Below are 18,773 nucleotides of genomic sequence, written 5' to 3' on the forward strand. Positions count from 1 at the left end.
GACATTTGTTATGCCAACCCTGACCCCGTTATATCGTCCAATCAGGAAGTCCTAGGGTAACGACCAACGGGCTGCCTCCTGCCGGCCTCTCCAGCTTATAAAAGTATTAAACTCTGCCCCCCACCTGCTTCCTCAGTCCTCGTAAGGAGACGAAGAAGGACACGTTTAAGGGCGCCGCTGATGATCTGGTGTTTCATTATAATGACAGACCTGGCGCTCCGTCTCCCCATAAACCCCTGATGAATCAACAGCCCTGTTCACCAGAACCGCCAAAGTCTGCTAAGCACTGAATGAATTCATCACAACCTTGATTGGATGTAAAGAGAGAAAAGTCCTCCCAGGTCCACGACGCTCCATAAACGTAGAACTGTAGTGTTAAAATCCGCTCGATAAAACCCTGTGGGAAGCGGCGACTCCGGAGAAGCAAATCTAGCGGCAGGCGCTTGGGTCGAACCTCGAGCCAAATAATGATTGAGGCAAAACGAATGTGTCTCAGCCTGGGCTGTCTAAGGTTTTAAAGCTGCATATCTAACACGACACTTCATTTGACAAAAGTCTGCTCAGACTGCTCCGTCTCAGCACAACTCTTCTCTACTAACAGCTAGCGTTTTTGCCTCTGACTGGGATACGAACACGACGGCACTTAGGTTTTGACGGACAAGACAGGTCGCTCTCTCTCCTGTTATTTGATCACACGGTCGCTGGGTCGCTCTCCATCTCGATGAGGGCTCTCCCTTTGCAAATAGATGGAAGAATAACAGCTGACTTTGGTAAAAGAAAAAAAGGGAGACATCCAGGGATTTCTTTTGGGGAAAAAAACAACTCTTTCTTTAATATCCTCCTCGGAGAATCGAGCTGTCAGAAAACTAATAGTCATCCACTGTCAGCATGAATCCCAACCTTCAGGTCGGGTGAGGGGCATAGGTTGGTCCTTAGCAGCTTCTCCTTGTCTGTTGTGATGGAGCCTGTTAGCGATGGACAATCTAAAGCTACAGGATGCTCGATACGTCGGCGAGGTCAAATCCCTGGCCTTAGCTGTGGCACTGCTGCTAGTACAACTGTAGCTTTGCCTGTCTGACAGGGTCGGGCCAGGGCGTCTAACACAGGCCTTGTTCTAGGACTAATCCACCACTATAGGCACTGCTGACCGAGAGCCTGATTCAATGTCTGCAAAGTCTGGACACAAAAATAACATTTAAGAAGTTTGTTGGTGTACCCTGTGTTATGGCAGCTAGCTGGCTTTTGCTAGCTTCAACTTTTCATAATGTCAAAGTGTCTTCATTTACCCTGGCTCCATCCAATAGAGTATCACGATAAAGAGGCAAATAAAGGCAATTTTCTCAATGACTTTATCAGTCTGTGGTCATGGTAGCTCTTAAAGTTGTAAGCGGAAATGACAAATAACAATGCATTAGTTGGACATTTTAACCCAATTTACATTTCTATGTAGCCTATAACATATAAGTGAGGTAGTTTAAAAAATATACCTTTCGTTCTGAAATGATAGGACAAATCAAACTTAAGATATCATAAATGTCAAATACGTGGCAGTGGGTGGGTTGGAATGATTCCCTGAGATAGACCCTGAGCAGGCCAAGAGGAATGCCTATTAAGAATTTGAACCAAAAACTACTTATTTTTGTTTAATTCAAAATATCCATTAATTTACTTATTAGTAAATTCAATTATAACCGGTAAGCCATGATACCATTTAACACAAGATTGTCACATTTTAGTTGTTACGAAGTGGATTATGCTGTTTTCCACCAAGCTGATCAGTTCATTCCAATAAGCTAAAGTGGTTTAAGAGCTTGAACATAATTAGATTTTTCTTATTGCCAAAACCAAAACAACAAGGTTTCTTTTGTATCCTGCTCACAAGATTGTGGTCCACTGAGGAATAAAGCTGAAAAGTCCCATCGCTTTGGTCCAGGAGAAAATCTATGAAGAGCTAAGCCCTCGTCAAAATGTTAAACTAAACAGATATCTGTACCCAATTCTAGATTAAGACTGTTAATTCTGTTTACATATTTCCTATCTTTGTGCTCCAGTTATATACTTTAGTTCTATATGCTCCTACCAATATTCAATAAAGGGTCTTCTGGTATTTCTTTATTGGATCTTATGGGACTAATACAAATACTCTGTAAGGGAATACTATACTACTATATTGATCCCTAAAGCGAACAATTAGGCATCGCAGAAAAATATGAAGAGGAATTGAAGATGAGAAACACAACTATATGCAGTAGATCATATGTATATACAGTCGGATTTTACTCTATTTCCGTAGCGACATTGATTGGCTCAGGAGGTAGAGCACGTTGACTGAGAGGCTGCCCAGCCAATGGGTGGAGCTGATAGGTGGAGCTTGACCAGCTCCACCTTTAGGTTCAGCCTCATCCCCGGCTCAGGTCCAGTCAGTCCCCACCTCACTCATACCACTTGGTAACCCACCGTTCTATTAGCATCTAGCTATTGCCCCGGAGGGAGAGCTCTGTCTGGGCAGAAGATGACTGCGGCATCAGAGAGGGGGTTAAGCTTCTCGGAAACTTATAGTATTACACAACAGTGTGTGTGGAGGTGTGGAGCTCGTTCTTGACAGCTGTTTATTTTGATGATCGCTACAGAGAAAGGATTATGCTTCCTGGACCCCTATAGTTTAACACTACGGTGTGTGTGGATGCGTGGAGCTCTGTATGAGCAGCGGCTTATTTTTGGTTTATCTCCGCCTCCGAGTGAGGGGTACATTTTCTCAGTATAACGCCACAGTGTGTGGCGCAGTTCATATACGACATTGTTCATTATAACGCTGGTACACAACACGACTACTAAAAAAGTATCACAAACTTGTCATTGGTCGTAACACGTCCCCTTCCTTCCTTACATGCCCAAAACACATTATTAATACGCTGAAACTAACCTAACTCCTAAACCTATCCAAACCATAACCCGTAAACATCACCATAACCCTAACCATGACTGGGTTGATGAGCTAGCCTAATCCCAATCAGCTGGACTAGCTCAAGAGAAGTGGAGCTGGACTAGGACAAGGCAAGCCCCGCCCATTTCGCTCTGCAGTGAGCACCATTTGGTTTGTCTGGCTACGAGAAGGCTGCTAGTTCGATCCCCGGCTCCTCCTAGCTGAGTGTCGTGTGTCTCCGAGCAATACACCCATACATAAAATGAGCTGGCTGTTCCCTTGCATGGTTGACACACCTGTCGGTGTGTAAGTGTGTGTGTGAATGTGTGTATAAATGGGTGCATGAATGGGTAGATAAATGGCTGAATGTTAGACAATAATTGTAAAGCACTTTGCGTGGCCACTGGTTAAAAGCACTGTATGAATGCAATCCATTTACCACTCATCATGACACAACAGCAGTTGTTGTTGTTCAGGAAACCCCCTGCTGATCAACTCGTCCATGCAGCCTGACCTGAGCGTGTCGCGGACCTACACCAGCCCCATGTGCTTTCAGGACTCCATGGACAAGGAGCTGATGGCCGACCACTCCCTGCTGGACCCGCTGCCCGACATCATGGTCAAAGGTACGGCACACCACGCCTTTAAAGACGAGCAGGGCTAAAGGCAGCTCGCTGGGTTGGTGGCGCGAGCCGCTAGTGCGCTCAACACGTAGACGACGTGGCTCGCTGAGGCTCCGGTTTGATTCTGACTAAAGAAAAGAAGAAGAGAAACTAACATTCATAAAGAAGGCCGCACAAAAAAAGCAATGAATTCCTGTCAGTTTTCTTTTCATTGCTCAGTGTCGGATAGTGTAAATATTCGCTCTGGCGCCGACCCTTTCTGCGCGCCGTCCCCAAAGCATTCTTTGATCAGAGATGATTTCAGCTTTAAAGATATCTTTCATTCTTTTCTTTGTGCCTTTATGTGCAGTACATTGAAGAGAGACAGAAGACAGCTAAGAAATGACGTGTAGCATAGGAGCACAGGAGGGAATCGAACCTGTGTCTCTCACGATGCGTACCGCCTACATGGTCAGCGCACTACGCTTAGCGGACCCCCGTTCCAGCTTCATTTGACATCAGTACCTCATGAATCAGGGGGTGAGGTGATGGTGACAGATAAGACAAGGGTGTGTGTCCCGTCCGTCCGCCTGTCTCTCCAGAGAGAGGGGAGAGAGCAGAGTACCACGTGATGTCCCATCCCAGGACCTTCCCGCGGGGCGTGGCGCCGGACTACCAGGGCGTGGGCGTAGACGCCACGCTGGGCCGCAGGGGGAAGACCCTCTTCATCCGGCACGGCCTGCCCCGGCCTCCTCCCCCTCCTCTTCCTCCCCCGCTGAAGACCACCAGGGTGCTGGGCCACGCCGGAGGAAGGCTGGTCGTACCCAACACTGGTGAGAGAGAGAGAGAGAGAGAGAGAGAGAGAGAGAGAGAGAGAGAGAGAGGGATAAACGAATGAAAGACCAAAAGTTAAGTTAGTGTCAATCACAATCATGTAATTCTGGGGAAAGTTGATGATGGCAGAAAGAATGAAACAACGGCTTCTGACCAAGCGGTTCTCCTCCTGACACACCTTCCTCCTGTCCTCTGATCGTGATTTCATGAGGCCGTGTTAAATGTTTTATTTTTTGTTCCCGGACAAGTGCACTGTTCAATGTTAAATGTGCGGCAAAGTGTAATTCAGCGTTATTATTCTGAACTGTGATATCTGAAATGTCCCCTAGTGAGGACATTTTTGTGTCTGCTGAAGCCAAGATTGACATGCAGACACTTATTGTTGGTGACAGGTAGTGGCTATGTGTATGCGTGAGTTTGTGTGTGTGTGGGTGTGTGTGCATTGATGAATGCGTGTGTGTGTGTGTTTTTGTGTGTGTGTGTTTGTGTATGCGTATGTACTTACGTATGTGTGTGCATGTGTGGGGTTGTGTGTGTGCGTACGTGTGTGTGTGTGTTTGTATGAGGGGCCGCCTGGGACAGAATTCATACTTGGTCTTACACACACTATTATACTCTCTCACATACACTTATATACTCCCTCACATACACTACTATTCTCTCTCACGTACACTACTATTCTCTCTCACATACACTACTATTCTCTCTCACATACACTACTATACTCTCTCACATACACGACTATACTCTCATACTTACATGTAAAAGGAGTTTAATAGTTTGAATGAAACGGAAGTGAGTTTGAATGAAACGGAAGTGAGTTTGAATGAAACGGAAGTGAGTTTGAATGAAACGGACGTGAGTTTGAATGAAACGGATGTGAGTCTGATTCCTCGGTTCCTGATGGGGTGGGCCGCCTGTCAATCATAGTGGCACTGGCCCACATTGGTCCCTATGTGGCTCTGCGCCCGCCGCCTATATTATCTAGTGGGCTTGCTGCTTTGAAAGTAAAGCTAGCACCACCAACTCAAGACGTACAGTAGGCCTACGTCCACACCAGAAGCGAGTTGAGCGACCAAATCGCCGGAAGTCATTCACTTTCTATGGGCAAAAGCGACCAAAGCGACCAAAGCGACCAACGCTACCAGCGGCCAAAGTTGAGCGACCAGAGCGTCAAAAAAAAGTTGAAAACTTTTTAACTTTATGCAAATGACTATGACGCGCTTCAGTATTAATCATACTTGGTATTGATCGCGGCTGTAACTGGGCACCCGGTGTTGTACGACCCAACCCTTTTTCAGTTCAGAGATCGAAACGCCATAGTGGTTTGGATACCAAGTGATGATAAGCGGGAGTATTTATGCATCTAGAACGTTCGTATTTAAGCGGCAATCATTTTCATTTGCTCTACATGCCACCAATCTAACCAAATAATCGCGTGTAGCATGCTTTAAACAAAACCCAAAAAGTTTTTGAAATCGTCACATAAACAAACTAATCGACAAGACGAGGGATAAATGACAAGGGATATATCTCTTGTCGTTTATCCCTCTATTCCCCACTATTCACGGAGCCTGAGGTGAATAATTGTTAATTAAATAGTCTAGATAGATAGATAGCCTAGTCAAGTCTTTATTAATACCAAACTAGACAAATCGTCGGGAATCCATTTAGTGGGTTCGGCCCACACAGGACAGTAGCCTACAAGACCACACAGAACAAGTCTGACTGGACACACACACAATACATCACATTAAAACTAGACACGCGTTGATAGATAGATAGATAGACAGATAGGCCTGATAGATAGATATGTTCCGTTATTTGCCTTGCGGAGCCAACCAGTCCCGTGCACGTATGCAAATTAGCCATGTGCGCCAATGTCTATTTGTTTTGAGTGCAACGAATGAGTGCAGATCATGATTTGCAGATGCAGATCAGTGAAACATATTTTAACTAGCCTACTACAGCACGCAGGGGTTTTTGTTCTCGGTTGTAATTAGCCTACATTTTAGGAGTTTTTTTATATTGGGGGGAATCACTGTCCTACTTGTTGTCGAAGCACTTTATCCAACAAGCTAAACCGTCTCGGCAATATGGCCAAAGTGTATGGGAGTTCACTCTTTGATATGGCTGTCTGTACTAAAAGCATACGGCTCCTTTAAATGCGTCTGCATAATTGAATTGTATGTCATGAGTGACTTGAGCGACCAAAGCGAACAGAAATATTTGCAGCGAAACTTTGTGAGCGACCAAAGCGTCTGGTCGCTCCTTGTGTGGACGTACGGTTAAAAAGGAACAATTAAATCAAGCAGCAGAAACAACCGTGGCAAAAAGATGTCAGTGGTATTTCTTCTTATTTACTTTATTTTCCACGGTCACTTTTTGTTTGTGGAGGTAAATGGTAATGAGTATGAGGGGCCGTCTGGGACAGAATTCATACTTGGTCTTACACACACTATTATACTCTCTCACATACACTATTATACTCTCTCACATACACTATTATACTCTCTCACATACACTACTACTCTCTCTCACATACACTACTATACTCTCTTACATACACTACTATACTATCTTACATACACTACTATACTCTCTTACATAAACTACTATACCCTCTCACATACACTACTATTCTCTCACATACACTACTATACTCTCTCACATACACTCTCATACTTACATGTAAAAGGAGTTTAATAGTTTGAATGAAACGGAAGTGAGTTTGAATGAAACGGAAGTGAGTTTGAATGAAACGGTAGTGAGTTTGAAATGTTCATAAGAGTCTGCAGAAATCGAATATCAATATTATTTTAGTGTAATTACATTGTGTATATGCACAAGCCATCTTATACAAAGCAGCCGAAAAATAGAAAACCGAAACGCTACTATGTTTTTTTTTCTGCGATTCAGGGTTTGAATTCTGCTATTGTCGTCTGATTCATTGAATCCGCTGTGTTTGCCAGGGTCTCAGGGTCTTCCGACTCTGGGGAAGAGCCTGCTAGTTTACGCACACCCCTTGCGCATTTGTTTTCTCAACCACACGTGAGACGTTGTTTGACATGCTGGATATCGTCAGAAAGGTATTTTCATTGGCTATTAGGATATCTAAGGCCCGTCCCCGACCCTTACTGTCTGCTGGTGTAGCTGTCAATCAAAGTATACGCGCACCGTTTTGATAGTGATCGCCTCATTGGCTTGTAAGGCTTGTAAACAAGGAAGTATTGGTCTTACAGACATGTGGGAGGGCTCTATAGCCGCTTTTCCACTGCATGGTACCAGCTCGACACGACTCGACTCGACTCGACTCAGCTCGCCTTTTTTGCGTTTCCACCGCGAAAACATGGTATCTGGTACCTGAAGTGGCTGCTTTTTCTAGTACCGCCTCGCTCTAGGTTCCAAGCGGCTGAGCCGATGCTAAAAGGTGACGTCGGCAGACGGCCGGCCACTGATTGGCCAGAGAGTGTGACGAAGTCACGAGAGCGACATGGCAACCATGCTGGTAACAGCCATAGCAGCGCCGCAGCCAACATATTCCACTTCTTCAACATGCCAGCTAATAATACGAACACGAATACCATCGCATCGATGTTCTCCATTGTTGTTATGTGGGTTCTGTCCATGTGTGGGTTACGTAGGTGTTGTTTGGGTCGCGTACAAAAATACGTCACGGCCCTTTCGCGCAGCCGACCCCGCCCACGTCCCGGAGGTACTATTTGCGGTGGAAAAGGACCCGCGCTGCTACCGTGTCGAGTCGTGTCGAGTCGTGTCGTGTCGAGTCGAGCTACATGTGCGGTGGAAAAGCGGCATTTGTCACCGTGAGACCCTGGCAAACACAGCGGATTCAATGAATCAGACGACAATAGCAGAATTCTAACCCTGAATCGCAGTTCACACACACACACACACACACACACACACACACACACACACACACACACACACACACACACACACACACACACACACACGCACACACATACACACAACCTGTCGCTTCATCAGGCGCGTTAATGGTTTAACGCGCCTTACGAGCCTACGCAGCTAGATGAGCCCGCCCAAAACTTATTTTCCCCCGCTACTTTTCTTTTGCTCCACAAACATGGCTGAGATCACCACCATCGCTGCGCTGTATTTGCTGTGGGAGTTCGAGAAGAGTAGGAAACCCAAACGCCGTCGTGTTTGGGTTCATGACATCCTCCGTAGGCGCTCACAGCTGGGTGAGTTTCACCACCTCCTCGTCAGGACACCAACTACAGGCGCTCCATATCGGCTGCGGAGCGCCTGTCCTCCGTCTCCCTACCAGTGACGTCGAGTCAAGCTCAACGCTAATTGGCTATCGCGGCTAAGCGTAACGCGTAGGAGCGGAAAAAGGTACATTTTTTGAACTCCGCGCGTGGGTGCGTTGGGCGCGTAGGTGCGTTGGGCGCGTTATTTAGGTGCGTAAAACGCATCTAACGTGCTGCTTTAGCACATGTAACGCATCTAGGCGCCTAAACCAATGGTTCCCTATGCAAAAATGTCGATTTTCTACACCTCCTACGCGCGTAACGCGTTCAGAATTGTGCTTAGAGTTTAGCAGTCTGGAGTCTTGTAGTTGATGCATGAGGTTCAAGGTTTCCGAATTGTGTGCATAGTTCCCTTTTTTTTGTGTATATATTCGAGAAAAACTGTAATACAAACGCAGACACACGCACACACACACACACACACACACACACATAGACATGCACTCAACCACACGTGACCGAGTGCCAGACACAAACACTAACTTGACACAGTGTGTGGTCTTTGCTCATCTTGCACACACTACAGGGAAGACATGGACATAGAAGTGTGTGTGTGCGGGTATGTCCAGGTGTGGCTGTGTGTGTGTGTGTGTGTGTGTGTGTGTGTGTGTGTGTGTGTGTGTGTGTGTGTGTGTGTGTGTGTGTGTGTGTGTGTGTGTGTGTGTGTGTGAAGGTGTGTGTGTGTGAAGGTGTGTGTGTGAAGGTGTGTGTGTGAAGGTGTGTGTGTGTGTGTGGGGGGGGTGCGGATGTGGCTGCGTGCGTGTGTGTGTGTGTGTGACACTGTAGAATGGAGGGCTATACTTAGAGTCTGCTTTGCGCCCTGAGACTCCATCGGGCTCTGACCAGAAGCTGTCAGTCAATCTCCTCCCTATCTCCAGAAAGCCGAGGAGAAACCAGAAGCTTCCTCCCCCTGTTGTGTGGCCATCTGCGTGAGATATGTTTCTCTCTCCCTCTCTATCTCCGTCTCTTTCTCCCTCTCTCCCTCTCTCCCTCTCTCTCTCTCTCTCTCTCCCTCTCCCTCTCCCTCTCCCTCTCTCTCTCTCTCTCTCTCTCTCTCTCTCTCTCTCTCTCTCTCTCTCTCTCTCTCGCCCTTGTCCCCGGCTCCCCGCCGGTCTCAGATGTCCTCCTCTGACCTTCCCTGCCGAGTCGGGGTCATCTGACGGTCTTCTCAGAGGACCCCCGTAGAATAATAAGACCACGCTGTCAAACTCCTACCCAGCAGATCTAATGTCATTCGACATGCAGGACATTCATTATAATCTGAGCGCTTCATAACACATGCCGCTTCTTCTGGGAGTAGGTGATTTGTGTGTTATTTTATAGTCTCTCAGGGTAACAGCGAGGATGTAAGCATCATCCGTACCGGTCACAGCCGTTAGAGAGTAGCTTCATCAAAGGAGTCGTACCACGACAGAGGCTGGCGTAGTTGTGGACCTTGTAAGGCTTTTAACCACATCACTGACCTGTTTTTTCTGTTTGTAATTGTGTTGCTTAAGGTCCTCATCACTTTTTCTTCTTTATCAAAGGAACAGCTATCTTGTTGAAGTAGGTGAGGTTCACCTTGCTATTATTCGTGTTGATCGCTCGCTTTTAAATATGTTATGTTTTTTAAGAATTATCATAATAACACAAGACATAGTCAATCAAGGACACAAAGCACCACAAAGGACAGGGGATGAAAGAGGAGCCGAGTGGGTCCAAGGCAGAACCACATTTAACATTTATGCTGCAGTAAACCAACCACGACTCTCCATCTTGTGTTGACATTTTTCCCCGAGACGTCTCTCTTTCTCCCTCTAACGATTTTAAATAATAACCAGCGTCTTTAATCACTGCTCAGCGCAGCAGGCTGGCGGATCAACAACGGCCAAACAGCAGCAGGTAACCTCGGCGACTAGATAAGCATGGGGGCGGACCGAGGCAGCTGAAGGTACCTCCTGTCCCCGGTGTGTGTGTTATATACACACAGGGCCCCATTGGCTTGATTGGCTCCCATGTCAGAAAGGGCCCGTTTCGACCCAAGGAGAAGGAAAAGGCTGCTCTCTTCTGAATGTGTAAAGATGGGGGCTTCCACCGGCGAGCCGGCCGAGGAACGACTGATCCGCTCACCTCTGGAGGAACGACTGATCCGCTCACCTCTGGAGGAACGACTGATCCGCTCACCTCTGGAGGAACGACTGATCCGCTCACCTTTCGAGGAACCGGCCTCGGGAAAACCGCTTAGAGAATAAAAACGGGAGCAGTTATGCCAATTATGGTTTATTCCTGTTAGTGAGGGATGTAATGTAAAGTAAGCGATAACACAAAAATACGAAATTCCAAATTGTGTCTATGGGTGTGTGTATATTTGTGCGTGTGTGTGAGTGTGAGCGCACACAACAATCAAATTCTAAATCAGGCGCTGTGGTCGCACACATTACATTCATGGCGCCCGGTGACATGGCAATCCCTTTGCAATATTTCGTCTAAGGCAGATGAGATTTCAAAACGCAAAAAGCACACAATAAGCATCACAACATGCATCAACAAACAATAGAATAGGCATACAATACAATAATCCGAGGCCTCAGACGGAAGTTCGCCCTGCGTCTCTCTAAAGCTTGCAATAAACCAAAAGCCTTTGTTAACCAGATGGTAATCTATTGATGATGCTCCTCAGGAGGTCATAAAGGGGTTTGTGGCCGTGCCTTATGGAACCCTTTGCTTTTCGACGCTCTCCAGGGGGTCAAGAAAACAGGCCCAAACCAACAAAAGGCAGTACCGGAACAGAATGATTTACATTTTATACGACCCTGAGGAAGGGCAGGGTGGCATAGTGACCATACACGGAATAGTAAACAAAACCTAAGTTCATAAAGAAAACGCACAACATGTGGATTTTCCATCACACAGGCCATCCTGCAAGGGCCTGGCGACAGCAGGGTATACACAAGAGTTTGTGTGTGTGTGTTTGAATGAATGAATGAATGAATGAATGAATGATCTTTATTGTCAAAGTACAGGTACAAGTACAGGTAAATCGAAATTTGGGAGAGCTCCCCCCTGGTGCTTAATGAAATAGAGGACAAGGAACATACATAAAAAATATATACAGTATGATAAATAAAATAAAAAATAAATAAAACACTTGATATATATCTTACTAAAACTAACACATCTAATATAAATCTAACAAGAAAATAAATAAATAAATATTTAATACAATATTATAAATGAATAGATAAATAAATAGATAAATAAATAGATTGTTCGAATGGAATTGCACAGTTCCCCAGTAGCTGCCACATGTTATGTGTGTGTGCGTGATAGTACAAGGTCAGGTGTTGGCAACGTTCAACGCCTGTATGGCCCTGGGGTAGAAACTAGATACAAGTCTGTTTGTCCGTGCAGCCATAGTCCTGAACCGCTTCCCTGAGCGCAGCAGCACAAAGTGTTCGTTACCCGGGTGGGTTGGATCCTTGGAGATCTTGGTAGCCTTCTTGAGGCAGCGGGTGTTGTACAGTTCCTCCAGAGAGGGGAGAGGGCAGCCGATGATCTTCTGGGCCGAGTTAACGACCCGCTGTAGTGCCTTCCTCTCTGCAGCTGTGCAACTGGAGAACCACACGCAGATACACTATGTGATGATGCTCTCAACTGAACAGCGGTAGAAAGTCACGAGCAACTCCTCCCTAAGGTGGTAGTTCCTGAGGACTCTCAGGAAATAGAGTCGCTGTTGTGCCTTCTTAATGATGGCTGTGGTGTTGGTCCTCCAGGACAGGTCCTCCTGGATGTGCACCCCCAGGAAGCAGAAGGCTGCGACCCTCTCCACGCAGCCACCGTCGATGAGCAGGGGCTGGATCGCAGTCTTCTTCCTCCTGAAGTCGATGATGACCTCCCGGGTTTTGAGCTGGTTCAGCAGCAGGTTATTAGCCTTGCACTGCTTGCTCAGCTGCTCCACCTCGTCCCGGAATGCAGTCTCATCTCCCCCCAAGATGCGGCCCACCACGGTGGTGTCGTCCGCATACTTTATGATGTCATTGCTGGGGTGAACGGGGATAAAGTCGTGAGTATAGAGGGAGTAGAGCAGGGGGCTCAACACGCAGCCCTGAGGGGACCCAGTGCTGACTCTGAGGGCTGTGGAGGTGTTGGAGCCTACCCGCACCCTCTGGGGGCGGTCAGACAGGAAGTCCTTAATCCAGGTGCAGGTGTTGAGTGGTAGCCCCAGGTTTGTCAGTTTATAGTTTAGTTTGTGTGTGTGTGTGTGTGTGTCATGTTTGTTTCCTCTATCTCGGCCCTCTACGTGTGTGGTTGTGAGTGTGTTTGTGTGTGTCCAGCCCAGCTGTATTACTGATGGTGGTCCCATCAATTGTTGCAATTCTGAGACCCCTACTCCCCTAGCACCACCCATAGGGGGTTTTAGATACTTCATGGGGTGTGTTTGTGTATGAACCAATTACCTGTACTCTATGTAATATAATGTTTGGCTGAGATTTATAGATATATGTAAACAAGCATGATCCCAAGACGGTTCTGACCTTGGACGTTCTGTGTGTTCTGGCTGAAGAACAAGTCCTTATCAACCATGTCACACAAATGTATATGCTGGGGTTGTTTCTGAGGCATGCTGAAATATTGACCTGCCAGGGCTCTTAATGTCTTAAGAGCTTAAGAACAGCCCCCAGAAGTGCCAATAGCCCATTGTTTATACAATTTTTTCCAAGGGAGCAGAATCATTCCATGTCCTTCATGCTTCCCGATGCGTCAAGAGGAAATACCTGATGAAAGTGGTGTGTGTGTGTGTGTGTGTCTGTGTGTGTGTGTGTGTGTGTCGTTCCTACCTATTTCCGTGTGGCCCATCTGTATTCCTTGTCTATGTCCGTGTGTAGTGCTCTTCCAGCATTGTGCTTGTATATCTCCATCTCTTCTGTGTCGTCTCGAATCTAATGTTTCTGTTCCAGGGATCAAACCCGGCGTCTCACACCTGTCTCCTTGTCTTTGTCCGTCCCCGCCTCCCCCCCCCCCCCCCCATAGCACGGCGCCAGAGGAGGAGGACGAGGTCCTGCTGAGCCCGGAGGTGACCTACGGCCCCCCGGGGCTGGACCTGTCCTGCCCCGTGGCTCTGTCGGTGGCGCACTGCGCCGACCTCAGCGGCCCCGCCGACGCCACCTGGGCCGTCCGTCTGAAGAGGACGACCCCGGAGAACAAGTGGGAGGTAACCTCGCCGCCCCCGCTAACCGACACTAGGAGTTAAGGAGGAGAGAGACGACCGGAGCGCTTCTTCTTCGAACCCCTCCCGAAGTTTTGGGAGGAACGCCAAAATAGTGCTCTGGACGTCTCTCTCCTCCTTTTGCAGTCAAAGTCAACTTTATTGTCAATTCCTGAATATGTGCCAGACATACAGAGGAATCTGAATTGCGTTTTCTCCGACCCACGCTGCAATAAGAACAACAGGATCAAATTTGGTAAAATAAGACAAGTCATGTTTGCAAAAAGCTAAGTCACATTTACAATAAGTGAGGTGATTCGCTTTGGTGTTTATGAATCGTCGTCTTCTTTTTGTCAAACCGTGTCTTTTTATTGGCGTTGGGGTGGGGTGGGAGGGGGGAGGGGGAGGGGGGTATTGACTGCAGAGCCGTGGTTTCGGCCCCATAAATAGCCGTAGCGTTATGTAATTCGGTTGACTTGCCAACACTGTTGACATCAATCCCGCAGAATGCGATGCGGTAGCGATGGGGCAGTGGATCCTCTGAAGTAAGTCCTCAAAGCAGTTGGTTTCATAACAAGCTTATTATTTTGCATCTATCATGGAAATGGTGTTCCAGCCTTTGAGCTGTCAAGGACATGGAGCTGGCTGCTGTTTAATATTTCAACGGGTAAACCCATGAAGTGACATGGCTGCAATTCTGACTCCCTCTTCTCTGGGCTAATAACTTTGATTGAAAGATGCACTGAAATCTGCAGTCTACGTGATGAAGTGAAGAATTAGTATCCCTGTAAGTTTGGAGATCGTACTATAATCTAACCAGATATATACATGGCGTACACATGTTTGTTTTAATATAGAATCATGTTCCCTCTTCCATAGTTCTGCATTGCTAACATTGCATGTGCATCGGAGGTTTTTTTTTCCAACGGAAATATTAGTTGCAATTGTTTTGGAGGTAGGGTGATAAAGCAATGTGTGAGCTTGCGGCTCCTCACATGTAGCTCCTTCAAACACCTCGTCTCATCACACGCATATTTATACAGAGCTGTGTTAGCATCACCTCAAACAACTCCTAAACACATAGAGGAACAGAGTGCGGGACGATTTTGAGATCAATCTATCTAAACCCCTGTTCATCCATTCATCTCCCATCATCCATCCATCCATCCATATCACATTCATCCATCCATCCATCTAAACCGCCCACCACCCATCTATTGACATCCATCCATCCAGCCAACCTCCATACTTTCATCCATCCATCTTAACACACATTTATCCATCCATCCCTCCAGCCAGCCATCTTCAATTCCTCCATCCATCCATCTCATATCCATCCATCCATCTCCTACTCATCCATCCATCCATCCATCAATCTCCTACTCATCCATCCATCCATCCATCCATCTCCTACTCATCCATCCATCCATCCATCCATCTCCTATTCATCAATCTCGTATTTATTCTTCCATCCATCCATCCAAACTTCCATCCATCCTTCCATCTCCTATTCATTCATCCATCCATCCACATTAGTACATTGCCAAGCATGATAGCCCCACACGTGTTGGATACTCTTGTAATGTTGAGCTAACCCCCCCCCCCCCCCCCCCAGAGTCACACACTCTTCTGTGTTGCCTGTGGAGTAAGCCTGTGTGACCCGACCCCCCCCCCCCCCCCCCCCCCGTCCCTTGTCACTGTGTGTGTGTGTGTGTGTGTGTGTGTGTGTGTGTGTGTGTGTGTGTGTGTGTGTGTGTGTGTGTGTGTGCGTTTGTGTGTGTGTGTGTGTGTGTCTCTGTCTGTGTGTGGGTGACATTTACACAGGATGTAATTTGCCTGCAGAGACGTGTCGCACAAAAGGGAGCCATGAAAAAAGCTGTCATTTATGTGTGTTATACGCCATCGGGATAAAATTTCGATGAGAGGAGAAGAAGAGAAAAGAGTCCGGTAGGGGAAGTCAGTGAGTAAGAACAGAAAAAAAGAGGGATGGATAGAGGAGCGAGGGGGAGAGGGAGAGGGAGGATGAAGGTAAGAGACTGAAGGAGGCAGATATGAGAGAGGGAGGGAGGGAGGGAGGGAGGGGTAGAGGGAGGGAGAGAGAGGGCATCAGTTGTCCCTCAAGAAGAAGCAACAGCTCTCTGTCCCTCTCTGTGTGAAATAATGAGCACTTTATCTCATGCAAAATGCATCCAGGATCCCTGCCCCCGGGCTTTACTAACATTACAGCGCTCTCACCCGCTCTCTCTCTCCCTCCCTCTATGTCTCTCTCTCTCTCTCTCTCTCTCTCTCCCTCCCGTCTCTCTCACTCCCTCTCTATCTCTCTGTCTCTCTCTCTATCTCTCTCAAACCCCTCTCTCTCTCTGTCTCTCTGTCTCTCTCAACCCCCCCCCCCCCCCCTCTCTCCCTCTCTGTCTCTCTTTCAAACCCTCTCTCTCTCCCTCTCTCTCTCTCTCTCTCTCTCTCTCTCTCTCTCTCTCTCTCTCTCTCTCTCTCTCTCTCTCTCTGCTCTGTGGGGCGGGAATGTCACAGAGAGCCTCCATGCCGCAGGATCGCTTGGAGGACGAGGGGGGGAGAAGTTTGTCATTATTATCACTTTATTTCCCCCGATTAAATGTATTTTTAGTGAGCTGTACACATTTTATGTTGACCAATCAGAATGTAGAACACAACCCTAAAAGCTAGTGCAGAACACCGCAGGCCAGTGCAGACACCACAGGCTAGCCCAGCTCAGTTACGCCTCGCGTTACCACTGCCGACAGTACCCTTATGGTAGGGCGGGGTTTAAGCCATAAGGCGATAGCCGCGGCAGATACGTAAACATCGTGATCTCATAACCTGCTAATAAATCCAAGGAAAAAGTATAACACACACAATGAACAAATAGCAACAATGTAAGACGTCCAAGAAGGACGGCAAACATTTGCGCGACATTTTCTTCAATAAACAAAGCTTTCACCGTTGCCCAGAAATAATGGGATTGTTTGCTATTATCCCCCTGTCGCACGGAAGTGCGATTCTATCAATGGACGGCGTGTGTAGCTCGAACTTTCCGGCACCCTTTCAGGTGTCTCAGTATCCCAACGGAGGAGTACTGCAAGACGAGTATGACTCAATAAGGCTCAGTCCGGATCACAACCACTTTTGGAGGTCGAAATGCAAACCGCGCCGCACCTTTGCAGACTGAACAGACCTGCACCCTCCGGCAGAGGCGCCGCATCCCATTAGGCATACCAGGCAACTGCCTGGGGCCCCGCAATTGTTTGGGGGCCCCGGGCCACGGGGGGGGGGGGCCCTAGAGCCAAAAAAAAAAAAAAAAAAAAAAACGCTCCACACCCCCCCCCCCCCCCCCGTCAACAATCGCTCCATATACCACCCCCTTCAACAATTGCTCCACCCCCCCCCCCAAAGAGCCAAAAAAAAAAAAAAAAAAAAAACGCTCCACACCCCCCCCCCCCCCCCCCGTCAACAATCGCTCCACCGCCCCCCCCCCCCCCCCCCCCCCGTCAACAATCCTCTGCCTAGGACCCCCACACTACCTAGAATCGCCCCTGCCCTCCGGTGGAAATGCGCCATATGCCTCTTTCTGTCTGCCTTCGCTCCCTTCTGCTTTGTCCTAAAACGTAAATCTTGACCATACTTTACCTTCCTAAACCTGACTTAACCTTCATTTATGCTTGTTTTATGCCGCCATTAAATGTCTGGCTGCCCGTTTGGCACCTCTTGCACTCCCTATATCCCTGGAATGAGGGATGCCTCTTGTGCGCTCCCTCTCAAGGCTCCCTCCCTTTAGGATTTGGGGAGGTTTTCCTTAGCCCTACAGATTGGTGGTTCTCAAACTACGCGTGTCACGAGACAGGAAACACTCTCCAACTGCTCTGTAGTGAATGTGCAGGCAAACATGTCTGGGCTGTTCCGTTGGGTAATTAGCATGTTGTTTCGTCTGAGGAAAAATACTTAATTGCAGAACTGTAAATCAAAAAGAATAACTCAACGGGGAGGGGTTTACAAAAACATGAGTTATCTCAGCGAGTAATCATGAGTGTGCTCGAAGACAGAGGATAAATGTTCCCTGTCTCATTATTATTGACATGGGCATGAGAATGCCAACATCTTTGGGTGGGGTCTGGTACCCCGAGGTACCTTCAGAGGGGGGGTCACGGCAGGAACAGGCGAGGTTAAAGCCGGTTCAGCACTGGGACTGGGATTGAGGGCTGCTTGTTCCAACATGGCTGACCAGTATCTTGCCTCAACAGGAAGTGATGTCCATGGACGAGGAGAGCACCTCCTGCTACGGCCTCCTGGAGGCGGAGCGGTGCCACCTGCTGTTGGGCCGCCCGGGCCGCTACGCCCTGGTGGGCCGGCCCCTGAGCCAGGCAGCCGCCAAGAGGCTGAGGCTGGCCGTGTTCGGGAGCCCCGACCTCAGCAACCCGCTGGGCTACAACCTGAGGGTGTACTGCGTGGACGACACCCCCCACGCCCTGCAGGTGAGAGGGGGGGGGGGGGGGGGGAGGAGGATTAGAATGATGATGAGGAGGATCATGATGATGAAGAGGAGGAGGAGGGAGGGTGACGAAGAGAAGGAAAGGATGATGGGGAGGAGGAGAAGGACCCCCCACGCCCTGCAGGGGAGAGGGGGAAGGGGAGGAGGAGGAGGAGGAGGATGAAGAGAAGGAAATGATGATGATGAGGATTATAGTGATGCAGAGAAGGAAATGATGATGAGGATTATAATGACGAGGAGGGTGATGATGAGGATGAATAGAAAAACGTGGGGGCGCAGAAGATGATCATCAACAGTTGATCAATTCAACAGTTTTAGGTTTGAATGGTAGTCTGAATATTTGGTTGGGGTTCGGAAACGCTAGGTTGATGTTTTACACACAGTGTGTTTTAGGATTATTTTGAGGCTCATTGTTTGGTATACTTACATTAAC

The 18,773-nt window shown here is 47.8% G+C and overlaps 1 protein-coding gene across 1 annotated transcript in view; it reads left to right on the forward strand.

The window, feature by feature from the left end:
* LOC115541357 (netrin receptor UNC5D-like) overlaps nt 1-18,640 on the forward strand; it is a 39,553-nt gene extending 20,913 nt beyond the window's left edge. Inside the window, 6 exon segments of the mRNA XM_030353030.1 lie at nt 3,400-3,549; nt 4,128-4,358; nt 12,407-12,555; nt 13,669-13,845; nt 18,093-18,323; nt 18,620-18,640. Coding sequence (XP_030208890.1) covers nt 3,400-3,549; nt 4,128-4,358; nt 12,407-12,555; nt 13,669-13,845; nt 18,093-18,323; nt 18,620-18,640 — 959 coding nt within the window.
* The last annotated feature ends 133 nt before the right edge of the window (nt 18,641-18,773 follow it).

This window comes from Gadus morhua, chromosome 4, assembly GCF_902167405.1.
Source record: "Gadus morhua chromosome 4, gadMor3.0, whole genome shotgun sequence".
Lineage (NCBI taxonomy): Eukaryota > Metazoa > Chordata > Actinopteri > Gadiformes > Gadidae > Gadus > Gadus morhua.